This window comes from Antennarius striatus, chromosome 3 (assembly GCF_040054535.1).
Source record: "Antennarius striatus isolate MH-2024 chromosome 3, ASM4005453v1, whole genome shotgun sequence".
Classification (NCBI taxonomy): Eukaryota; Metazoa; Chordata; class Actinopteri; order Lophiiformes; family Antennariidae; genus Antennarius; species Antennarius striatus.
In genome coordinates this window covers 21,490,617-21,515,645 of record NC_090778.1, presented here as the reverse complement: position 1 = coordinate 21,515,645, position 25,029 = coordinate 21,490,617, and the positions used below count along the sequence as shown (strand labels likewise).

At 38.9% G+C, this 25,029-nt stretch overlaps 2 protein-coding genes across 4 annotated transcripts in view; one reads left to right on the top strand and one right to left on the bottom strand.

The window, feature by feature from the left end:
* Nucleotides 1-19,867, top strand: part of clip1a (CAP-GLY domain containing linker protein 1a) — a 28,988-nt gene extending 9,121 nt beyond the window's left edge. Inside the window, exons 5-27 of one of the 3 annotated variants that reach the window (XM_068310123.1) lie at nucleotides 5-221; nucleotides 313-510; nucleotides 626-717; nucleotides 856-916; nucleotides 2,882-2,986; nucleotides 4,207-5,115; nucleotides 5,290-5,406; nucleotides 5,605-5,662; nucleotides 5,736-5,819; nucleotides 6,145-6,301; nucleotides 6,478-6,643; nucleotides 7,105-7,320; nucleotides 9,520-11,940; nucleotides 12,718-12,855; nucleotides 12,978-13,084; nucleotides 13,179-13,299; nucleotides 13,409-13,461; nucleotides 13,570-13,590; nucleotides 16,111-16,228; nucleotides 17,159-17,309; nucleotides 17,413-17,465; nucleotides 18,573-18,700; nucleotides 18,814-19,867. In XM_068310123.1, coding sequence (XP_068166224.1) covers nucleotides 5-221; nucleotides 313-510; nucleotides 626-717; nucleotides 856-916; nucleotides 2,882-2,986; nucleotides 4,207-5,115; nucleotides 5,290-5,406; nucleotides 5,605-5,662; nucleotides 5,736-5,819; nucleotides 6,145-6,301; nucleotides 6,478-6,643; nucleotides 7,105-7,320; nucleotides 9,520-11,940; nucleotides 12,718-12,855; nucleotides 12,978-13,084; nucleotides 13,179-13,299; nucleotides 13,409-13,461; nucleotides 13,570-13,590; nucleotides 16,111-16,228; nucleotides 17,159-17,309; nucleotides 17,413-17,465; nucleotides 18,573-18,700; nucleotides 18,814-19,042 — 5,920 coding nt within the window. In that variant the 3' untranslated portion in view covers nucleotides 19,043-19,867. The remainder of the gene's footprint in view (nucleotides 1-4; nucleotides 222-312; nucleotides 511-625; nucleotides 718-855; nucleotides 917-2,881; nucleotides 2,987-4,206; nucleotides 5,116-5,289; nucleotides 5,407-5,604; nucleotides 5,663-5,735; nucleotides 5,820-6,144; nucleotides 6,302-6,477; nucleotides 6,644-7,104; nucleotides 7,321-9,519; nucleotides 11,941-12,717; nucleotides 12,856-12,977; nucleotides 13,085-13,178; nucleotides 13,300-13,408; nucleotides 13,462-13,569; nucleotides 13,591-16,110; nucleotides 16,229-17,158; nucleotides 17,310-17,412; nucleotides 17,466-18,572; nucleotides 18,701-18,813) is intronic. The other 2 variants (XM_068310125.1, XM_068310124.1) reach the window with 2 other exon arrangements.
* A 95-nt stretch (nucleotides 19,868-19,962) lies between these two features.
* LOC137592986 (leucine-rich repeat-containing protein 43-like) lies at nucleotides 19,963-24,849 on the bottom strand. Its single transcript, XM_068311529.1, has 12 exons — nucleotides 24,731-24,849; nucleotides 24,400-24,612; nucleotides 24,119-24,229; nucleotides 23,835-23,974; nucleotides 23,063-23,301; nucleotides 22,777-22,940; nucleotides 22,426-22,585; nucleotides 21,935-22,074; nucleotides 21,769-21,858; nucleotides 21,396-21,608; nucleotides 20,895-20,994; nucleotides 19,963-20,768 (listed from the first exon to the last, which is right to left on the bottom strand). The coding sequence occupies exons 1-12, from the start codon at nucleotides 24,815-24,817 to the stop codon at nucleotides 20,623-20,625; spliced, it is 1,803 nt and encodes a 600-aa protein (XP_068167630.1). The 5' UTR covers nucleotides 24,818-24,849; the 3' UTR covers nucleotides 19,963-20,622.
* Nucleotides 24,850-25,029: the final 180 nt, after the last annotated feature.

Sequence of the window (25,029 nt, the reverse complement as noted above, 5' to 3'; positions counted from 1 at the left end):
CAAGATATTTTCAGTGCCAACCCAAGTATGGATTATTTGCTCCTGTACACAAAGTCACACGCATTGGCTTCCCCTCTACTACACCAGCTAAAGCAAAAACAACAGTTCGGAAAACAGTGGCCACTCCATCAGGGTTAAAGCGCAGCCCAAGTGCTTCTTCCATCAGCACTATGAGCTCTGTGGCTTCGTCTGTCAGCGCTAAGCCGAGCCGAACAGGCCTGGTGAGAAACAGAAACACTTAATTTTATTAACGCATTTTAATGTTGCATTTGACCATCAGTCTCACCGTGTTTGCATTCTGTCTTATTATAGCTAACAGAGACATCATCAAGGTATAATCGTAAGATTTCAGGCACCACAGCGTTGCAGGAAGCATTGAAGGAGAAGCAGCAACACATTGAGCAACTAATGGCTGAGAGGGACATGGAGAGAGCTGAGGTAGCCAAGGCCACTGGCCATGTTGGAGAGATGGAACAAGAAATTACCCTGCTCAGGGATGATCAGGAGCAGGTCAGTTCACCTAGTTGTTTCATAATACAGAAAAGATCATCAGTGACTGGATCAGTTTTTGTCATTTGTTTTTTTTTAAAAACTTTTTTTGTCCAATGTCGGTCATCTGTTGAAGATGGAGGCAAAAATGGATCAGTTGCGTGCCTTGGTTGAAGCTGCTGATAAAGATAAAGTTGAGCTGTTGAATCAGCTGGAGGAGGAGCGTAGGTAAGCATTCCCAGAGGTCACCCATGACAGTGGGTCATGATATTATTGAGTTGATTTATTGACACAGAAAATGACACAAAAGCAGTTAAGATCACAACCCAAAAGTTCCAGTAAGAAATTTTTTATTCTGTTAATAAGGAAGGTGGAGGATCTTCAGTTCCGTGTAGAAGAAGCTTGCATTACCAAAGGAGACCTGGAGGTAAATGGACACACAGTTTTACACCAGTGCAACACGTTATTGAATTTATGCATGATTGGTACACACTTTCTTTTTCAGTGTACAGTAGTTATCAGTCACTAATTTAACATGAAAATGGTTCTACTAACTTCAAAGGAAGAGGTGCCCTGGTCACCATGTCCATGACAGTAAAGGCAATGAGTTTTTACAGTTCTGTAATAAGTATTGTTCTCGTTTGTCATCAAGATACCATTAAACTTTAAACAGAGCATTTGCATTATTTGTCATGTATGTCAAACTAGAATCCACCTACTATGCACATAAAACTACTTTATTCGCAATTGTGCTGTCACATATATCCAGGGGAGCAGGCCATCCATGGTCAAAATAGATGTTTATAATGAAGGCCAGGGTTAGAATGTCCCATCCTAATTCTTTTTAAAAGTGTATACTAACGTATGATTACTCACATCTGTGGATATATTAAAAAATTGCATGCAGCTTGGAATTTACTAGCAAAAACTTTCCTAATAGGTCAAACAAAAAAGGCTTTGTTGACTTAAAGCTATTGAAACGTTACTCATGTTGTGCTGTTACACTTGGTGTCTTCTTGTTCAGTGATGACCGTTTTTTCTTCTCATCCTCTGGTTGTCTTTAATATTGGTCCAGTGCACAGCATGGAACCACTGGATGCTCCTTTGTCATGTCACTGTCCAGTCACAAACCTGAACTTACAGACACTGCATCTCTGGGGGAATATCATGCATCTTAAGAATTTAAATGTAATGTTCATGGATCAAAGATGGATGTATCAGACTGTAATATTTAGGGTCTTAATCAAACTGCATTTGATTAAGTTTTATCATGTTGTTTGTGGGTTATTAATCACCTTACACTGTGGTAAATTATTTAGTTGACCTAAAAGACTTTTGTCAGATTCGGGCCAGGACTTAATGTTATGTAACGTTGTGCAGGCTGTTGACATAACATTTAAAATAGCTGTTATTCCCCTTTTTAAAATAAAACTCAGAGTAGAGGTGCAATATTTTAGCAGGAAATCATACACGAGGTTGTCGCTAAACTCTTATTCACAGGAATAATGCCAAGTTGTCAAATGGGAAACATCATGTTTCCTGAGCCCATCATGCTTCATTGTTTCTAATTGTTTTCTGTTAAGTTGGGCACAAATCCTGCTCATGGTGACCTAACAGATTGTGGGGTTGTTTTTTTTACTGTGCTAAATAAATACTGTGTGGATTATGGCTTGATAACTGAAAAGAGAAAGCAGTCATGGAGTTTAAAGTACCACTGATTTCATAAGTTCACGTCTGTAAAATCAAGGGCAATATGGGTTTATCTAAAAGGCGATGAATCACAAAAGTCTTGATAATTACTTTAACAGGACTTTGTATTGTTATGTAACATTTTTAAATTATCTATTATTGTTTAAGAATATATAATTCGTTGACTTAATATCATAGAATTAATTCAGAGGCTAGAAGACAACCAACACTGCTTTCTCTCCATGTTGTGATGAAGTCATTTTTACTTAATTTTCTTGCTGGCTTGATACACATTCCCAACATTTCCTTGTATGGTAACAATGTGGTCGATATGCTTTGTTCACCAGGTGTCAATTTTGCATGATTACTTCTCAACTGCCTCCATCAACATACTCATCTACACATGCCTACCTTTTTACTTATTATTAATTATTTCCCACCATTCTTTCACAAAATATACTGAGAACAAGAATGTAAATTCTGCATGGGGTGTCTTCCTTTTTCCACTCATTCACCACTGCCCATCTCCATCCATTACCCTTTCCATTACCTCATAAATCCACACACATACACATTATCACCAGTAGCACTGTCCAAACCTCTTCATCCTCTCTCCTACCTCCTTCCCTCTCTGTCTGCATTGGGCTGGCATGTGATGGTGGCACTGGTGTGTTCTCTTCCTCTTCCCCTTGTTTACTAACAGACGCAGACCAGACTGGAACATGCCCACATTAAGGAGCTTGAACAGAGCCTGCTCTTTGAAAAGACCAAAGCTGAGAAACTCCAAAGAGAGTTAGAAGACACTAGGGTAATGAAATCACATCTGCAGTGTGCTGCATTGGGAAGAAACGGCCTGGGCCAGGGACAATCACCAAACAATCTGCAGGGGGTACAGAGAGATGTAACATGAGCTTTTCTTCATGTAGACTAACCAGTGAATGAAACCCACAAAGGCCTTTTTTTGGTCCTTGCATGATTAATGTAGTGCTGCATCCATAGAAAAAAACGTCTGATAATAAACTAATTTCAAATAGTGGATTAACATGAATGATCAAATCCAGCCATCCTTTGTAAAGTGAGATCATGAAGCTTTGCAATTTGTGGCAGCAGCAAAAGATCTACAGTATTTCAACTCATTTCATCTTGAAATATCAAATTCCCTCACATCTAAATGAGACCACTCAAATTCCTTTAGTGTATTGAAAAGGATTTATTTGTTAAGCTCTTGAAATAATGCAACTTTCTCATTTCACCTGTGTTGCAACAGATCTTATAACTTATCCAAAAATGTACCTAATCTGTACTCACTAGTGCTCTCCTAGTATCATTGCTCAACCAGACAGACAAACTTCTCCCTGTAAAAAAATGTTCAATTAGTCTGTGTTCTATTTCTCCATTCCTTCCCAGCATCCATTTATCCTGCTTTTTGGTGCTCCTGCGTTTTGCTAATTACCTGCTCCACCCCCCAGAGTACAGTCCTTGTGTTTCCCTTGGGGCATTATGGGTCATCAAAACGTATATTAAAGATCTGTCATTTCTGGAGTACTATGGCTGTAGTTTCTGCTGGTTCTCAGCTTTAACATATTGTCAAGAAAACCTGTTAAATGTAAAGCTTTTAGAGGAAAAAGATCTATTCATGAGAACATAAAAATAAATAACATCAGGATTCTAATAAAGTAATGGAATGCTCCAATATTGGCATTAATAAATTTAATAAAATTTCGGTTAAACAAATGGTGGGAAAATATCTACACACTGTTATAGCTCCATACATGCTTTCTGTGTTCACATCCATTATTTGGACAATACTCCTCATAGCCACAAGAGATCAGTATAACTTCTTGTTTGGGGATGAATTATTCATATTACCTTGCCATAAAATATTGGCTTCAGTAATTATTATGTTTCTTATCTTTTGTTGCAGTTTAGCAATGAGCTTTGAAAGACAGTAGCTGCATATTATGATTAGGACCTTTTGTTAGTATACATAAGTTCCAGTTATTGAATTTAAGGTATCTACTCTCTTAGGTTGCTACTGTGTCAGAAAGATCTCATATTATGGAGCTTGAGAGGGACCTTTCACTGCGAACGAGAGAGGTTGCTGACTTGCAGCTGCGTCTTGAGGCACAGCAGGGCCCTGAAGATTCAGACTCCACTTTTTCTCCCCTACTGGAAGAGATCAACTCTTTGAGGGATAAGTTGACTCTCCAGGAAACTAAAAAGCAAGAAGAACTTAAGAAATACAAGGAGAAGCTAGAAGATGAAGAGAAGACCCACAGTGAAGCTGTTGCCCAGCTTCAGGCCACAATAATAAAGTTGTCTGGTGATAATGAGCAAATGCAGATGTGTTTAAGTCAGGCAGAAAAAGAGAAAAGTGACATAGTTGAAGTCTGGCAGTCCAAGCTAAAGTCTGCTAATGCCTCTCACCAACAAATCATGGAGGAGCTGAAGGCATCCTTCAGCAAAGGTGCAGATTCTCAGACAGAGGAACTTTTAGAAACAAAAACTGCACTGGAGAATCTGAAATTGAAGCACAAAGCAGCTCTAGAGGAAGCTGCAGCTAAACGTGAAGCTGAAACTACAGTTTGGTCTCAGCAGACAGAGGCTGTGAAGGTACAGTTGTTGTCTTTGGCTGAGGACAAGGAGCGACTGGAGGACTCACTCCGATCCAGCATTGAAAAGGCAGAGGAGCAGCACCTTGTGGAAATGGAGGATGTCCTGGGAAAGCTTCATGCTGCTGAACTTAAGGTAAAGGAGCTTGAGGAAAAAGGAACAATGTTGGCACAGCAGGTCCTAGACAAGGATCAAAAAACCAAAGACGAGATGGCAGAAATGGTTACACTCCACAACCAAGTAGCACAAAGAAACCAAGAACTTTTGACTCTAAAGAGTCAGTTAGAGGACCTTCAGAAACAAGGAGATAACCAGGGTGCCAAGGTATGTTCTGATTCACCGCTTTTCCATTTAAAATTTTTATCATTGTGTCTCAATCTTCAGTGTGTTCTTCTTTCTGTTGTGAGGCCATGATGGCATTGACACCTGTCGGCAATTGCCTGATGTTTATTTGCCATGCAATGTTATGTCTGCTGGATTTTCTAATGTATGTTATAGGTTATTGAACTGCGTTCTCAGTTGGAGAGCAAACAGCAGGAAGTCCTCTCTTTACAGCAGAGTGTGACCACTGTGCAGCAGGAGAAGGAGACCCTGCAAGAGGAGCTTGGAGGCCTGGTGAGGCATATTGCTTGATTTTCCATTTGAGCACAATATTAATAGGACTGAAATGATTGATATTTTTCCATGAACTGAATGTCACTGTCTCTCAACCAGCTTAACCCTGTCATTGTTTTTTTCTGCTAAAATGTCATACTGATCATGGAAACCAAATGTTTTCAGTTGTTTGTCATAGTCTTTTGTCTTTTGTCACAGAAACAAAGGTTGTCTGAAAGCACAGAGGAGTACACAAAATCAGCAACAATTATTCAAGGTAAATATTATAATAATATTTTTTATTATCTTTTTAGGGCCTTTGACATCTAAAAGGTTTTATTTTTCTGTAGAAACACTTGAGAAGCTAAATAAAAAAGAAGAGCAGAGCAAATTGTTGACCACAGAATCAGAGTCTCTAAGAAGTCATCTTGCAGGTAAGACTATTGAACTGCCTTTTTTTGTGCTAATTGGTTTATAAATGTGTGCAAATGATATATTCTCACTCGACCAATTTATGCATAAATCAAACTTAAGTAACTGGTCCTCACTTTATAATCTTTGGTGAATTTAAACTAGAGTTGAGATGACATCACCTTGAATTTTAATGATTTCATGTCTACAAATATGATCACTCAAGTCGGTATTTTATGGTCTTTGTTGATGTGTCATGGCATATGTTGATTGATATATTGATCATTTGTGTTTATTTCCTAATTTGGATTATATCTTTATGGACAAACTCATCTTGTCTTCATTCAGGACTGGAGAGGAAGTTGAAGGCTTCAGATGAAATGCTTGAGCAGTTTTCACAGGACAAAAGCAAGTGGGAAAATGATATTTCAGACATGATTAAGGCATCTGGTGATAGTTCAGTACAGCTGACCAAAATGAATGAAGAGATCATGCAGAAAGAAAGGTATAACACTTTATTATTCTCTGCTCGTCCGATATTACTCACGTACTCCACTTAGTAAAACTTCAAATTCTAAATATTCCATTTTTATAGCATGCTGTAGTAAATATATATTTTTATATTTTTATATATTTTCACTGAACATTCTCATTCATGATGTTTATTTTGTCTTCACTCAGGAGGCTGGAGGAGTTACAGAGTCACCTGGCAGAGGAGAAGGAGAAGGTGGCACGCTTGAATGAACAACTTCAGCAGGAGCAGACCCACAGTGAACAGCAACTGAATGAGACCAGAGAGAAACATCACTGTAAAATAAGTAACCTTCAGGAGAAGATTACTAACTTGGTTAGTAAGAGAATTATATGTCCGACACTTGCAGAGATAAATGTGTGGTTCAGTGTACCATGTACACTGAACACCATGTACATGCTGATGGAGTGGTTCTGTACAGACTGACAAGGTAGTTCCTAAGCTTTTATTTCCAAAAACAGGGTTCAAAAATAGAGCAGTTAAAGAAGTGGTGAGAAGAGCAGTGGTTTTGTGAAATTATAGAAATTTCACTATAATTGATAGTCTGCATGGAGCCTATCACCTGCAACTCAAATTCAAGAAGCCATGGGTATGACAGTAATCTAAAACATGTGTGACTCGTGCCGCACAAAAAGTGATCACTAAGAAACATTTGGTCACAAACGTGACCAAATGTAAAAGGTTGAATATTGTTCACCTGTTCCTTTTAATATGTCTTCAAATAAGGGGACAGGTTATTTTTGGGGATTAGTAATTGTCTGTTTCTTTTCACAAAGGAGTACAGTGTTAAACAGGGTGAGACCCTGGCAGAGGAGCTGAAATCCTCACAAGAGAAGTCTCTCTCTCAGGCGTCTCAACTTCATGCGAAGGAAGTTCAGGCGCTGCAGAGTCAGGTAGACACATTGATGCTGGACCTTTCCTCTTCCAAGGACAAAACCCAGGAGCTAGAGAAGCTGGTATCTGAGCTGCAGCAGTACAAGGAACAGGTTCAGGTAAACTCAGACTCACCAAAATGCATTATTTCAGTCAGTGTGTTTGATGATATCTTGAACTTGTTTATGTGAAGAGGCTCTTTATCTTTTATTGACTTTTATTGACCTGAAACTTTGATACATCATAACTGGTGATGTTTTTGACATACCATCAAACACAATACAGATATTTTATGAGTTTACACTTAAACAAAATTTGAAGCTAAGGTTAATTTGAATATCAACAAGTTACAATATTGGAGACTGTATGCAGCTATGTACGCCTTCACTTACATGGATGATTAATGCATACTTTTAGAATAATTGTAACTCCTCATCACTGTAGTGAGTATTATTTGTGATACGTAGCGGTTTCCCCCCAGCAGGCTAATAACTAATTTTAATAGTAAATTATAACATATTATTTGTACAGTAAATTGGATGGTGCCTTGAACAATATGCTTGCAGGGGTACACACTGTAAAGTTAAATTTGGTGTATACTAAGAGTGAAAAATTCTAAGTAGTGCAATTAAAAAAGATTTAACTAGTTTTGTTATTGCTGCTAAACAGATTTTTATGTATTGTGTAAGAAGTAAGTTGAGTTCAAGTTGAATCTTATATATCTTTTGATTTTTAATACATCTCAAATTAGGTGTGTAAGAATGAAATATCAAGTGAACCCCTGCTTGCATTGGTCCAAGTAGAACATTTTCACTTTACAGCAGCAGGTATTTTTCTGTTGATATTTATTGACATCTTATCTCAGACTAAACTGTGCCAGATTTTCAAACAAAATTTAACACAAACCAAAAACAACTTGACAAATATACAACAATGTTATCGAACACCTAAAATACCAGTTGAGAAAGCTGTGTGTTTGGGTCTGCACTTGATGGTTACACCAGTATCAACAGATGTAAATACTTTTGATAACTTGAGATCAGTCTTTGACATAATTATGGTTCTCTTTGCAAGCATGAACAGGTCTTTTCAGGTCCCACTACTTCAGTGTCTCAGTTCTGGATTTTAACTATTCCACCCTTAGAAGTGGACATACTTTTATGGTCGATTGCCGTTTGCTGCATCAGCAAGATGTATTTGATCTTCTAATAACCAGACATTCTCCATCTGAATTTCTCCTTGAGAGCTGAAAACAGACAGTCCTAAACTGTCCTTGGCTTGAAGCAGAAAAGCATTGCCACATTTCCTGCCACCAACTTCACCTTCTGCTCAACTCTAGGTGTAATTTTCTGTTTGTGCAATGCTCTGTTCAGTTGACATAACATGTAATAGAACTCCTGTCTTCAAGACGGTTTAACTTCTTACACCTTTATTCATTCATTCATCTCCCAAACCGCTTTTGTGGCTCATGGGGGTTACTAGAGCCTATCCCAGCTGAGTTATAGGCGAAAGGCAGGAAGCGCGACGACAGTGAACGCGGAGAACTTTTTCCCATTAGGCCATATTCCTTCAAACAGTCTGAGGGTCACAAGGATTGGCAAAAGTGGCAAAAGTCCAATGAGCTTAAATATTTATGTGGGTTTGCAGTGAATTTTGAATACTGAAGCCATGAAGCCCATCTTTTATTGAGGTAAAAGAGGCCTGCCGTTTCTTGGATGTTGTGTATGGATGTTTTTTGGGACGTTCCTGATGAACTTCTGCCTTGCTCTTGGTGAAATTGTGGAAGGTCGACCACTTCTGGCACAGGTCTTTTTATAAAAATCGTCTCCATTTGTCAATAATACATTTTACTGTCGATCTGTGAAGTACCAGAGCCACTAGAAGTAGCCACTGTCCTACTTTTGTTTGGATTAATTATCTAAGAAGCCAAATATGGATAACCTTCTTGTCTCAAGTAAAGTTGAGATTGTATTATGTGTTGACTCAGGTTGTTTTATGTTAAATTTAATTTGAAAATCCAACAGTCACAAAAATCAGGAGCACATCTGGTACTTTTTCACTGTACTGCATGCTGGTCAAATTGTTTTACTCTACACTTAAAGTGTTAAAGAATAAAGTGAAAATGTTCTGCCTTAGCATTCATAAAAATCATGATGTAACCTGTGGTGTGATATTTTGCTGTTTTTGATGCTTCTGCAGCTTAACCTGTCCAATTGCATATCACTTTAGTTCTTATCTGCTTGGTTTATTTTTGGATTCATCTTAGTTTACCCCATGTATATTCCCCAACCTTTTTTCTTTCAACTTCATTTTCCCAGTGTCTTTCTGCTGAGCTTCATTCCTACAAGCATGACGTTGAACATTTGTCAAAAAAACTGGAAAAGCAGTCTCTAGATCTGGACAATATGGGCAAGGAAAGTGAGGATGTTAAGGCCGAGAAAGAAAATGTGAAGACAATGCTTTCAGATTTACAGACTAAACTCTCTGCCCTTGAGACTGAAAACCAGGAACTTTCAGTGAAGAATAAAGAACTGCTTATAGCCAGAGATGAACTTTCAAAAAATACAGAGAAACTGCTTGCCATCGACAAGCTTTCAAATGAAGACAAGCTTTCATTGAAAAATGATTTGGAGAATCTCAGAAATCTCCTGCAGGAAGTCAACTGTGAAAACAAAAATCTCAAGGATGCTAAATGTGAACAGCAAGCCCAAATTGAGGAGCTCCTAAAGCATCAACAGGACATCCAGCAGATACAGGCTGAAAAGGAGAAACTACTAGAAGATTATGAAAAGGTCTGCAAAGACAGGAAACGTCTTGAGGATGACCTCAATGAAAGCAGGTCACAACTCACGTGTGAAAAGGACAATCTAATTTTAGAGCAAGATTCTGCTAGAAAATCCAAAAAATCTCTTGATGCGAAGAATGCTGAGTTGCAAGCGAAAGTTAAGTCCTTGAACTTGGAAAAAGAAGATCTTACAATGAAGAACACCCAACTGCAGGGCCTCACAGAAACGTTAACCAAAGAGAAGGTGGAGCTATCCTCTGAAATCTGTGCTATTGTGCAGGATAAAAAGAGCCTGGAGACAGTAAACGATGAACTTCAGAATAAGCTCAGCAATACAAAGAAAGAACTGGAAAATGTTGTCTGTGAATGCGAAGAACTTGAAGCTTCAAAAAAGAGCCTGACACAAATGCTGGAAGAGTTCAAGACAAGCAATCAAATAACTGATTCTGAGAGAGTTCACCTGCTGCAGGAGAAAGAAGACTTGCTTGCAATCCAAAGAAAGGCCAGTCACGAGAAAGAAGAGCTCTTTAAAGAGATAGAAGAGTTAAAAGGGAAGCTCAAAGTGTCCACACAACATCTGTCTCAGTCTGAGGAAAAGTTGAAAGAAGCGTTATCTTCGTTTGAGCAAACAAAGCAAACATTTTCCCTTCAGAATTCTGAATCAGAGATGACTGTACATACTCTACGAAAAGACAAGATGAGTCTAGAATCAGCGCTAGAGCAGCAGAAAATGGATTTTGAGAGTTTGGCAGGAGAGAAAGGAGAATTGGAAGAAATGTACACAAAAGCCGTATCTGAGAAAAATGCACTGTCTCTTGAGCGAGATAAGTTGACTGGTGATGTCCAGACTACCAGAGACCAGTTAGATTGTTACTCCAGGGATAATGCTCTCTTGATTCAAGAGAAGTCTCACTTAGCAGCAATGCTTCAGGAAACCAGACTTGTAAAAGATGAGATTGTAGCAGAGAATACTTCTTTGAAACAAGAAAAAACTAGCCTTCAAAATAAACTTCAGAAACATAAGTCTGATATAGAATTTCTTGAAAAGGGCAAAATCAAACTCGATCAAGAGCAGAGTAAATTAAAAAATGATTTTGATAAGCGCAGTTTAGAATTAGCTCAACAGATTGATAACCTTACAAAAGATTGTCAGAATTTTCAGTTGTTGCGAAGTCAAGCTGACGAGAAAGCTCAATCGTTAGAGAAAGAGAACCAAGGGCTGCTTAAGGAGATCCAGGAATTGAGATGCCAGACTGAATCTGTGTCAGAGTCCAAGCGCCTTCTTGAATCCCAGCTGCAGACTGAAACAAGTGAAAGGAATAAAGAGATGTCTGACAAAGAGGGTCTTTGCAAACAAATTGAGGAGCTGCAGAAAACACTTTCCAAAGCTAGACAAGAACACCAAGACATTTCTTCTCAGCTTAAGAATGTTATTGAGCAAAATAAGTCGTCTATAATGGATATAGAGGCATTGAAAACACAAGTGAAGCAGCAACAAGAAGAAACAAGTCTGCTGAAAGAAGACAAGGAACGGCTATTGTCTGAGCTAGAAGAGATGGGCAAAAAAAATCTGGCTCTGACCACAGAGAAAGAGGACCTTTTAGCTGGACAGTGTAAACTGGAGCAGGACATTTCTTCTCTCCACACAAGTGAAGACAGTATCATTAAGGAACGCTCAAGGCTCCTCCAAGAGGTAGAGAAGTTGCAGTGTAGCCAGAAACAGCTAGATGATGATGTCAAAAGTCTACAAACTGATAAAGAACTTTTGGAAAAGCAGTATAAAAATGCTGTTGAGGAGGTATCGGCTTCTGCCATTGCACAAAAAGAGATTTCCACCAGCCTAGCAAATCTAACGGCTCAGAAGGATGCCCTGCAGTCGGAGAGAGATGAAGCCACCCGGCAAATCAGGCAGCTCGAGTCCCAACTAAAAAATGCCTTTTCTAAGCAGCTTGAGGTATTCCACTTCTACTAGTAATCACTGTCACATGTACCCTAGAGTGGCGGGGGCTACGTCTCCTACTCACTGCATGCTTGCTGGTTCATTTCCCTTTCCCCTTTCGTTTTTCTTTGTGTCTTAACTTTCATCTTCCATTTACTAACTGCTGTTAACTAGCATTAGCTCCCAGCCTTTTCCTGTGGGCTTATAACGTGAGCTGACCTTTAGGTGAAACGATTCTGGGATTTTGATGACAGGTCCAAAGAGATCTTTATCTTGCTTGCCATCTGATTGATATTTCGATTATATTTGACTATATTATTGCACTTAGTTACACTCAGATACAAAAAGTAGATGTGAGGATGAAACGATGAAATAACATTACATCTCATATATTTATGTAAAGGATAGAAAAAAAACACAATTTGATGGGTAATGAGTTGTCGGTATCCGTTCTGAGGCCACAGGGGGTAGACAATTTTAGACTATGTACTAATTATTTTCTTCCTTCATGAAATTTATGGCAATCAACCAGAATGTACTTGAAACTTGCAATGAACTTTGAAAAATGGACTTAAATTAATATCTAAGATGCTTACTCATGAAGCATGCTCGTAATTATTTGATATTTAAAAAAGATAATTGGTTGAAGGTAAATGATGCATTATGAAAAGCTTCATCAGAGTTCCTACAGATTTATAACTCTGATTTGTGGTTGGTTGATGATCTTAATTTTCATGTTAGGCAATAGTTGCTGGAAAATATTTGCAAATAATATTGTCCTGCACCGTATAGGCAACAGAGGCCTCTGATAAGACTGCAGAGGCTTTTGAACAGCTGACAAAAGAAAAAAACAGTTTGATGCGGGAAAAGGATGAAACCCAGTCTTTGCTAGAAGAACTAAAGAATTCCAAGAAAGAGATGGAAACCCAGGTAAGAGGTTTTGTTAATGAGAAAATAGTAAAAGCGAGAACAATGTCAAATTTACATTTCATTGAGTAATATTTTTGAAAAATGGAAAGAAATGAAACAAATACATTTTTCTTAATTTTCAGCTGAAAAAATTGATGAAAGAGAATTCCATGCACCTAGCAGATCTGAATGTATCCAAAGAGCAACTTTGCACAGAGACCGAGCGGATTAAGACTCTGTGCCAGGAAATGTGGGTATATTCTTCAGTTTGGCTGCAGGTTAATGGTATGATGTCCAGATGAGTTCCCAGAATCTCATTCTAATCTTTTCTTTCATTTATTCAGTGAGGAGCTCAAAGAGTCGGATTCAGTGAAGACGCAGTCCCTTCAGATGCTGCAAGATCAAAACAACAAGCTAACTCAGGAGATGGAAAAAGAACACAAAGGCCAGAGTAATCTTGTGAAGGTACAACCCTTTATATCACTGTTTTTAAAATAAACCTGCACGTTTCAATCATTGTATTACAGCTGTTGATCTGTTAAGCTTGATTGGATTTCAACTTTTTTTTTCCAAGCTGAAGGGCGAGCACTCCAAACTCAAGAAGCAGGTGGATGAGATGAAGCAGAGGTTAGTGAGTTTGATATCCACACATTCAATATTTTAAAAAACCTGCTTAAACAAGCACAATTGTTTATGTGTGTGAATTGTATTTCTCTGTGTTCTTTTCTTTCAAAGCCTGCCAAGTAATGCTTTCAGGTACTTTATTGTTATTGATGTCAGTCATCCTCATGTGATGGAGTACATATTTTAATATGATCACATTACGTGTGTGGATACAGTGAGTTTGTCATGTTTCTGAAGTGGGTAGTACATTATATCAATCAGAGCAGTAGCAGATTGCAATTTATTTGTGTTATAATTAGTGCTGTCAGGCGATTAATAAAATTAATCTAATTACCGTATTAGCCCGAATATAAGATGGTGTTTTTTGCATTGAAATAAGACTGAAAAAGCGGGGGTCGTCTTACATTCGGTGTCTAGACATTTTACCCATTCACAACGCTAGATGGCGCCAGATATCTTTAAAGCAAATGCTGAACTTAATTCCCCAGGCCAAAGCGAACCCCTGTCACGAAGAAGGAAAAATAAGAATAGATAGCACGAAGAAGAAAAATAAAAATAGCGGTCAGAAAGAAAAGAGAAGAAAATAAGAGAAGAGATAACAGAAAATGGAGAAACGTGGCGACAATCTGGAGAAAAATGGGTCGAATATCGGCCAGGTTAACCGGCAGCTGAGGAGAAGTTGTGATGCAAACTACATATGTTCTTCAAATGTTCAGATACTACGATGTGATAGACAGTTTTTGCATGATTTAAATAAGGCAAAATAACATGCTTTTTCTCTCGAATATATTGTTATAATCATTTGTTTCAGATTTACTGTAATTATTTTCTGTATAAAAATTAAATTTGGTGTTGAAAAAGTCTTTTTTCAAACTTGAGTCTTGAAAAAGAGGGGGTTGTCTTATAATTAGGGTCGTCTTATATTCGGGCTAATACGGTAATGACAGGATTTGTAATTGATTAATTTAATTAATCGCATTTTAATCTCATACCTGCTAACGGCAGGAATTTGAATTCTGGGACATTGCAAAATTGTAGTTCATGACTAATCAGTAGAATGTACCAAGAAGAGAAGATTTGAAATCCACATTTTTATTGGTTAAGTGAAATTATATAAATGAAATTCAAAAGAAAAAAGGCCAAGCACATCAGCAAACCAATTAGACCAGGTGCATTTCTCAAAAATGCAATATGAATAAAGTTAAATAAAATAAATAAAATCCAGAAATAGAATAAGGCTGAGTCTCAGATAGCAGACTCTCAATCAAAATGAATACTAAAGCTGACTCAATACAGCAATTCAAAATGAATTGTATAACATGCCTCTGAATAAGGCAAATAAATAGCAAGATGCCAACAGGCTTTTCCTTTAAAAGGGTAAGCTAACATTACAGGAACTGACAACAGACAACTCTGTGTCCTTGACATGTTTTGCATTTAAATGATACGTTAGGCTGGAGCTGCTTCGGTGATATGAAAATTCTCTTTTACAAAAGGTACTAATCACTGCGTTTTTGTTGATGGTCCCGTCTTTGTTCTTTCTATAAATAAACTTTCCGCCCAAAGGTCCGAGTGGGCTTGCCTCGCTCTCCTGTGTCGTGTCCATATCTGTTGTCAGTCACTCTGCTTTTGACTAGTGGCGGAGGTACGAAGTGACGTCACTGCAGCCTACGGGTCACTCAATGGGCCAAATTTAAAATGCTTGCGCATTGACTTGCCACTCACAAATAATTAATTTTTATAGCGTTAATCTACAGCGTAATTCATTCACTCATTTTCTACTGCTTCATCCGCCGTAGCGGGTCACGGGGAGCTGGAGCCTTACTCAGCTGACATGGGGCATGAGGCGGGGGACACTCCGGGCACGACGCCAGTGCACCGCGGAGCCACACAAAGTCGGACAACCACGCACACACACACACACTCACGCACTCCTACGGGCAATTTGGGACCGGCCAATCAACCTGAAGCGCATGCTTTTGGAGGAGGGAGGAAGCCAGAGAACCCGGAGAGAACCAACGCAGACACGGGGAGAGCATGCAAACTCCGCACAGAGCAGACTCGAACCCAGACCCGCCATGTTGTGAGGCGACATCCCTAACCACTGCGCCACCGTGTGTAGCGTAATTAAATAATCTAATTAACATGTTTAACTGACAGCCCTACTTATAAATACATTAAAAATGGTCGAGAAACAACCAACATACTGTATTTGTTGCCACGACACAGCACAAAAATGCAACAGTAGCATGGTCATCCCCACCTCCACCCCCATCCACACATCCCACCAAAACTATAAATATAAGGCTGAATGTGTTTGTTGAATGGACATGTAATGATCAAATAAAAATATATTACTTATATCCTTTTTTTTTTTTTTTTTTTTGTATTTGGGGTGTTTTTTTACCACCTTGCTCTGATTCACACAGTTCACACAGTGACATGTCTGCACTGAAAGTATAACAAATAATTTGCCTAAAATGCTTCATAATTTTCTGTATGACTCTTCACACTTAAGAAATTTCTGTCTTGGTCCCAAATCTCAAGTTAATAGTTTGAGGCTCGTTTGGTGAATTGTTGGACAGTTGTTCTCAGTCTGGAATGATTGTAATTTTTGTCTTGGATATTTATTTACTTTTGTATGTTTGATAGTGAGAGCAACTTGAAGAAGCAGTTTGACAAGGAGAAGGCCAGCCTGCAGCAGTCGATTCATAAAAACAATGCCTTAATTTCAGACAAGGACCAACAAGTAGAAAACCTGAGGAGCGAGGTGAGAATATAATTTCTAATGGTTAATAATGGTATGATCTTAATGTCATTAGTTATGGCAGCTTCTTGAGCTTCTTCTTACTGAGCTTGCTAAAAAAGTAAGTCAAGATTTTAGCATGCACAAAAATATATTTTATGACCATAAAAGAAGCACAAATTTCATGCATTTGTTGCAACTTCCATCTGAAATGATGTCAAGTATCTCCGGTACTGGCAACGCACTTCAAGACCCTTAAGTACTGTAACTTTGGCATTGGTTCTTATTAGAGCTGGAAAATCCCTATACATCAGACGTAAGTCAAACAAGGAGTGGACCTTTTAGTGTATCTGTTCACTTCGTGTTCTAACAGGATGTCATTGTAGGCCAGCTTTCATTTTGAGCTGACATACAAATAATCTTGTCGAGGTTGTGAGCAGGTGAGCCCTGATGCCAGTAAAAACCTGGTGACACATTTCTTCTTCCAGATTCTAATCTTTTATAATTTCATACTTTAAAATGCATAAAGGGGGCGTGCAGATAGTTCAGTGGTGTACAAGAGGCCTCCTGGTGGCTGTGGACACAATTCCCACTCAGCGACACCACTCTCTCTCCCATTTCCTGTTACTATCAGTAACCCCAAAAAATTACATGAGAGGTTATGTACACGATTTTCCACACTATAAGGAGCACCTTCAATAAACAGCCTATTTTAAATCTTTTTTATGTATAACACGCAATGGATTATAAGGCGCACTGTCGGTTTTTGAGATATTTGAAGGCTTTTAGGTGCGCCTAATAGTGGGTAACATACTGTACTCTGTGAACTTCTCTTTCCCCGGGACAAAGGCTGAAACTGAATTTGTACTTGTATTCTGGTGGTAATAAATTGTGATCGGGTGTTTTCATGTTTTTAGAGGAACAAATGTAACCTTTAGGTTGTTTTCTTCAAAGCTGGCGATGCTGCGTGGTGAAAGTGCCTCAGTTAAAACACTGCAGGTTACAATCCAGACCTTGGAACAGGACAAGGCACATTTACAGGAATGTGTTCAGAGGTTGGAGAAGGCCTCAGTTACAGGGACTGATACAATCAGCAAGACCTCAGGTAAGAGTGGGCTTAGCTCATGATCACAGTTACCATCTCTGGTCTATTCTGTTAGAAGTGCCCTCAAAAATAAAATGAAACCTGTTCTACTCCTGCCTGCCAGGTGATGCAGTGTTGGACCAGCTAAGGGAGGATAAGGAGACTGCAGAGAGTCAGGTTTGTAACTTGAGGATTACTTGTCGTTGGCCTGCGTAGGTTAAGGATCTGTCATGCATTCAGTGTAAAAGTGTTTTCTTACTCTTGCCCACAGAATTTAATTCAATGCTGATTTGATCTAATGAACATTGTCATCATATTTTGGGCGGTTGAATGGAAACAGTTTTACTGAATTGTGTTTGCAGATTTGTCTGACATTTAATAACAAATCTTCCTGATGTAGCAGTAGACTCCATATTTAGTTTACTGCTGATTCATGTAACTGTTACAGTATAATGTGTTTTCAGAGGTGAAGCTTTTATACATTTGAAAATTTGAAATTTTATGAAGCTTTTGACACACAAGAGTGACGACACAACTCCTGAGTCAGTGTCGTCATTTTATTGGAGCGTTTCACCCGCAGCGTGTCCTGATTGTTGTCGCTGACACTTTGAACCTCCAGCCTCTGTTCACTTTAAGATGTTATACTGTATTCTCATTGTTTGTGATGATTTGAGTGGATTTTCTGGCTGTTAAGTGGCTCCTAATTTGAATCTCATTTTTTTCCTTCTTCTTCTTAAACCCCGACTTCTCTTCTCTGCCATGTCTCTGATGTTGGCAATGCTACGCAACCATCAGGCAGCGGTTTGTTAATGTTTTTCATGAGCTCGTCCTGTGCATGTTTGTCACTTTCCCTGTGGCTTTTGTGTTCACACTGCACATTAGAAAACTTGAGGCTCACTTCCAAAGACAAATCAAGCTTCATGTCTAAATAAGTTTAGCATTTGTTAAACTTTCTGCTACAATTCTTGGAAAATCCCCATCTATCATATACTGTAGATGCCAAGCAGATGTCAGGTCTATTAAAGATCTATTAGTCAGCAAGACATTCATCAAGTGCTTCTCTGACTTTGATTTGTCTTTGGCTTTGACTCACAGAGGGGGTTAATGTTTTGGAGGGGCTATACAGAAGAGCGATGTCATTACTATCTGTAGCCCTTTTCTTAGAATTGAGTCTGATTCATAAGGAGACTATATCGATATTTAAAAGTTCAATAAGATCATTAAATTAACACATTTTCTTTCGTCAGTAGCAGCACTGACTCAACTCATGGTTCTCCTTTACAGATTGAGTTCCTGAATTCTGTCATTGTTGACCTCCAGAGGAAAAATGAGGAACTCAAGGACAAATTAGAAAAAATGGCTGCTGCCTCCTTAAATGGAAATAAACCGAGTGATCTGGATAATTACGACAGGTATGTCTCATTTGTAGGGCAGACTTCCTGTAAAGGAATGCCTGCAAAATATTTTTTCTTTTAATCACCAGTTGCAAGTCTTTCATACAGAACTACTTCTCTTTCCTCTGCAGCCATGACCAGGAACCAGTGAAGAAGAAGCCTCCCCCCAGGATGTTCTGTGACATTTGTGACTGTTTTGACCTCCATGAAACAGAGGATTGTCCAACACAAATGCAGATGCCCGATTCCCCTCCACACACCACCTACCACGGCAATAAGGGCGAAGAACGGCCCTACTGCGACATCTGTGAGGTCTTTGGCCACTGGACCGACTCCTGTAATGACGACCAGACCTTTTAAAGCCTATATCACCCTCGTTCGCACAATCACTATATTTGCACATCAATGTCGATTTATGCAGTGTTTTTGGGGTTTGATTTGTTGAATGTGTGCATTTAATGTGCTTGTTTTTGCCAAGCGTCTTTACTATCCACGCCAGTCGCTTTTAAAGGAGAAAGGTCTCCTGAGAATCTCTTTTCAATATTCAGAACTCCATTAACAACAAGACGTGGCAGTTGACAAGTTCTATTTGTGAATGACTTTGGATGAAAAGTGTTTGATATCCTGGGTTGATGTGATTGAGAAAACCTTGGGTGGATGTCTCCTTTCGAGAGACTGTCTTCAGATCCCTTAATTTATCAATATCTGAACGTCGTTTGCACAGCTCCTCGGGGAATTACAAAGGTAATGTAGTATCATACAAGATGTAATTTGAAACTGTAAATTACTTCATCGAACATTAATGTCAGTTTTCAGAAGAAAAAAAAAGGTGAGCTATACTTTATTTTTTTATCCCAGGAAATACTATGTACTCTTTAAAGGTTTGATAGTATGTGTGTAATTTTGTGTGGGTTAATGACGGGGAGATTTTCGCTCACTCCTGCCTGCAGCGGAGCAGGTTTTCAGCTTTAATATGAACTTTTTATGCTCCTCTTGAAGGAACTGCTGAATGATTGGCAAGAAACAAGCGGTTAAATTTCAAGCACTTCATGCTTGCTTTCAAGCCTCACTTCTATTGAAAGGGGCTTTATGGAAATAATTTCTGTATGAAACGATGAAAGACTCGTGTATGTCCTCAAAAGTGTCTTGATTATCAGTATGAAAATAAATGAAATAAAAATTAAACGTTTGTTTATTGTTCAGTCTACTTTTCTCAATTAGAGGCTCACAGTACACACACAGTACGTGTGGCAGTTTCTTGTTACATCCCTCTTCAAAGCGGTGATGTAATTGTCAGTGTTTGTGTGTTCGTCCATTAGTCTGTGCACCAAAGAGACAAAAATCACATTACTCGGGCGGCAAAGGGGATGAAAAGAAGATGATAACCTCAAGAAAACTAGGTCAAGGTCAGATCTAAACTTTTATACACTCAGGAACTGGATTAGAAAGATGGGAGGGAGAAGGCCAGTGTAAGACCGTAGATCAAAGCTAGTGAAAATTAGATCACAACCTTGACCTTGGAAAAACTAGGTCAGTGTCACGTTTTCACTTTTATACCTCTTTAGGTACACATCTCTGAAACCTCATGACAAATAGAATGCACCAGTTACATGTTGGATCATGGGTCTTTTATTAAATGGGTCTGACCTAGTAAAATAGGTCAGGGTAAAATTTTGAATTCAGGTGTGTCGTGGGATGTTGCAGTCTCTGACTGCCTAGCTACTTGTTTTTTGTTGTGACAGACAGTTGATAGCACTGATTAACCCATGAATTGAAGTCAAAGCCGAAATGTAACCTGGTTAATACTAGTTTGGAGGGATGCATGTCAGGAGCACAGAGCAAGACAAACTGCAAATGATTCTAGTTTTAAAAAGTAAGCATGGCTTAACTTCTAATCTTTCTTTTGTGAAAAGTAATGAAAGCTGTTTGAAAGTTTGCTGTCAGAGCTGCTGTTGGCCAGCTTCAGATGCAGGCGACCATCTCTGCAGCTCCACCCTCAACTCCACGATCACTGGCTCCGGCTGGTCGGACTCAGGGTCGTCTGTGACGTCATCATCAGCACATTCCTCACCTCCCCTTCCTTTGGCTACAGACAATGACAAACATTCAGAATACATTTATGTCAAAAACACATTACAATCAATCTGTAAATCATCAGTCAATCAATCAATCCATCAATCATTAGGTGCAGTTATGCAAACAATTAGATAACCTTTTGAGGGAGATGTCCTTTTTTCTCGAGTATCATTGGTTTGTCTGCTTTTTGAGTCCTTATCTTCCTTGTTCTTTACTTTCATTTTCTTTCCGTGTTCCTGTAGGTGAGTTAATTACACATCTGGCAGTGAATAATAATTATTTTATAAACTACAAATTCCACTGACCATTTTAAATATTGATTTTCTTTTTTTCTTTTCTTTTTTTTAAATTTTAATGTTATATACTGTTATAATCCTCGAAGGGAAATTAAGAATCACACTGTAGTATGTCAGCCAATCACATGCATGTACAGTATATTAGTGTGTACAGGCCCCTGTAATACACACAACCACACACAGGGGGGTTCTGTAAGCATGCAGGGGGAGGTAGAGTGGCGGGCTCCACAAATGAGCAGCTTGTGAGGGCTCTTTGGCAGTGCTCCGGAGGTGAGCTGACGCCTCCCACTTTTATGCTTCATACCAGTTCATGTAAACACCTGTTTAGCACGTAAACACACCTTTTCTATTGCAGGAGCAGCTTCCATCTCAAATTCAGTTTGCAAAGCACCAAAGTTACAGAGGACATCAACATGTTGCCCACTTTTGACCAGATCTTGCAGGGGGACATGGACAGAGCCAAGGATTCTTGTGCTGGAGCTGTGAACCTCTGGTACTGATGTCTTCTGTTTGTCTTTAGACTTTTCTTTACTCGAACCAGATTTGTTTGCAGACTACAAAAAGTGCCAAAAATCATCAATGTTACACTCTGAATAGCAGCTAATCAATTAAATGAATGATTTAATGACTAAATCAGATTAATAAATGGTCATTCATGCTATAATATATATTCAGTACTATCAATATCTATATCTATCTAGATAAATTATTCACCTCTTTCCCCTTCTTCCCTTTACTTTCTTTGGGGGTTTTGCTGGTTTTGGCTGATGCTTCATCTTCAGAAGCTGCAGCCCGTAACAAGACCTGAAATTTCAAACACCAGGATATGAGTCCAGACATATTTTGTGTGTAAATGTTGTCCACATCTTATTTTCTGTACCTTCTCTTCTTCTATTCTCAGATGAAGACCCAGATTAAGGAATCTCTTTAAGGCTCCTAGATCACTAACGGTGAACGTTTGTGCATCACTGAAGTCCATACATTCCGACCACATCAGCTTTGCTGTGCTGTATGTAATCTCTGTTGATATGATCACCAGAAAAAAACACAGCTAACAGTGTTAAATTGAAATTACATGCCAATAACTATATAACTTTCAGCTACTCAGAAGCACACAGTTCCACATAATTTACAGCTAATTTAGACAAAAAGGATGATAGTGATCAGTCTGGCTTCAGCAGGAAAATGAATTTACTGTAAATTCTTGTGAAACAAATATACCGGAATCGCTTCCTTGCTTGGAGCACCACAATGCATGCAATGCAAAGAAAACCCAAGTCAATTTACGTTTATCCTTTCCCATCATCTTTTAATCGTTAATGCATTACTCTTGTAGCCACAGAAGCTGTGCAGATCTGGAAGCGTGATTACCTTGTGTTGTGTCATGAAAGGTGTTCTCTGTATCCGCCCTCGAATCACATGTGTCTGCTTTCAGCATTTCTTTATGACAAGTTTCATTTGATTGGAGGTCAGTGTCTTTGAGCACTTCTTCTCTCAAATGACCGTCAAATTCAGACTCGCTTTTAAATTTCTGCCAGGAAACAAGAGACAGAAAAAAAGTGCATTAACAAACAACATTAATAAACTGTACTTTTATGTGTGAGTAGTATTTCATGACAAGCTTTATTATCATTTATTTATTTTTACACTGTTATAGAGACAATTATTTTCAGTTACAAAATTAAAATTAAAAACGTCATAACATGTCAAAGGATACGTCACCTGTTCATTGTAATTTTTATTACTAAGGATTTCATATGAGATGAAATAGTTGTACGTGACAAACTGGAAGTCAGGAGTTTTTTCAGTCACACTCATAGACGGGTCTGTGGTTCCACTCAACCTGCCCACGCTCACTGTGACGGATGACTGATCCATTACCAGATCTGCATAAAGGAAATTATATCATTCATCATAACCATGCTCTTGAAGTGGATGACACAACAGAGTTATGTCCATTGCCCTTTAGAAAACTCAGATTTGCTAGTAAAAAAAATCCCAATCTCACCCCTCCTCTTGGCTAAGCCTCTGAAGCTCTTTCTTTCATCGGGGGAGATCCGTGAAGCATCCAAACAGGAAAGCCGTGGGAGGCTGTCCACGGTGAGCCCTGGGTAGCAGGAGGCAAGTGAGAGGGGATTTCCCTGCAACATCAACGTCCTGAGGGCGGGGAGCGAACTCAAGGCCTTCAGCAGGGGGGGATGCTCCTTAAACCCACAGTCACTCAGGTCCAGACACACAAGCTGAGGCCTGAGGATAGAAAACTCTGTTTTTCTTTCCAAAATTGAAAAAAGTTTAGAAAAATAAAATGCATAGCCATTCTCTTGAATGACCATCATTGTCCAGATAGACACTATCTGCATTCTTCTAAATTTGTGTTAATTTATTTATTCTAAATCTTATTTGATTTATCCACATAATGATGTAAAAGTTTACTCCAACAGGCATTTTTTTCAAATGTCATTTTCCCACACTGAAATAAAATGTAAATGCTTTTACTTCCACTTATGGTAATTTCCAGCAGTTTCTCTCAGCTTCAACATAACACTATGATGCTTATCCATGATATCAAAATTCAAGTGTTGTGTAATTTTCCTGCTTCCGCTGAAACCTCATTTAATAGATGTGGTTCTTGTCTACTACCATCTCTCTGTCATCAACAGTTCACAGCATTGTTAGGGGGAAAAAACATCCAAATATGTCACCATTCACAAACAGAAACTGTCAGAATGGTGTCTTAAATCTGAATTCAGCTGACTTCTTGTGTTGCTGTGTGCACTAACCAATGTGTTCCTGTAAGATGAGAGATGTGTTCTTGAGAGTGCAGACTGTTTGAACCGAGGCCAAGGTAATGTAGGTGAGGAGGAGGGCAGCGGGTGAGACTGTCAAGAGCAGACAAGCAGTTGGCGCGTAGTTCCAAAATCTTTAAAAACAATATATATTTAGAGTCAAACAAACAACGCCAATATTACTAAATTACATCACTTTTTGTGTGATGGAAAGCATGAAAGACAACGGTGTTCTTTGCTTCATGATAATCAATAACCCTTTAAAGACATTTGCTCACCTTCAAAGTTCGGGGAAGGTTTTCTAAAGAGACTTCTGAGATTTTGTTGGCACTCAGCACCAATTCCTCTAACTTTGAGAACTTTAACAAGCCTTTATCAATGACAGATACCTGAACACAAAAAAATACAGATTGTTGGGAAACATCAAAACACAAGGGATTGATAACGCTGTTGTCTTTTGTGTCACTTAAAGAACAACACTATAATAAACACATTTTTATCCTAATCCTGTTCTAAAATCTGATGTTTGTCAGCTGGGTAAAAAAGTAAGGATACTCACATCTTTGTCCACAATACGTAGTGCCGTAAAGAAACTGTAGATAAAGTCATCGTTCAGGCGCTCTGGTGAGAGCACAGCCATCCGTCTGAGGGCCGCAGCCTGAGGACTCCATGATCCATCAAACGTCCATGGGGAATGAGGGCAGGTCAGCAGATTCAACAGGGCATCTATGTTCTCCGTCTCACCTTCATCTGTGCAGTCTGCTGTCTGTCTCTGAGATCAGTTACAATATTGATTAGTTTATTAAATATAAAGTGATTGATTGTTTGCAGCCGTACGTACTAAATAGAGGAGATATTCTCGAAAACACTGATGCAACATAGACACCCACCCAGCTGCCACGTCCACAGGGAAAGTCCTTCAGACACAGACGTCGAATCAGTTTCTCAACGACTGCAGACACCGTGTTTGAACTCATTCAGCAGTTCCTATGTAACACGGCAGAGAAGCACAGGAACTAAAAGCATGCAGAGTCCGGTCAGATTGCCTTTGGTCAGTGTTTAGGGTGAAACCACCCTGGTGTCCATTTACAAATTGTTGTCGGTTGCCTGGTAACGGTTGGAGCTCACGTTAGGAACAACAAAAAATATCAGGAGTTCTGCATTTGTGTAGGTGAAACAGACAAAGCTT

Excerpts from the sequence above, each read along its gene's own strand:
- LOC137592986 (XM_068311529.1), bottom strand. The coding sequence starts at position 24,817 with ATGAGTTCAAACACGGTGTCTGCAGTCGTTGAGAAACTGATTCGACGT. Across the intron at positions 24,613-24,730 it reads CCTGTGGACGTGGCAGCTGG|AGACAGACAGCAGACTGCAC; the intron begins GTGGGTGTCTAT and ends AACTGATCTCAG. Across the intron at positions 23,975-24,118 it reads ACCTTCCCCGAACTTTGAAG|ATTTTGGAACTACGCGCCAA; the intron begins GTGAGCAAATGT and ends TTGTTTTTAAAG.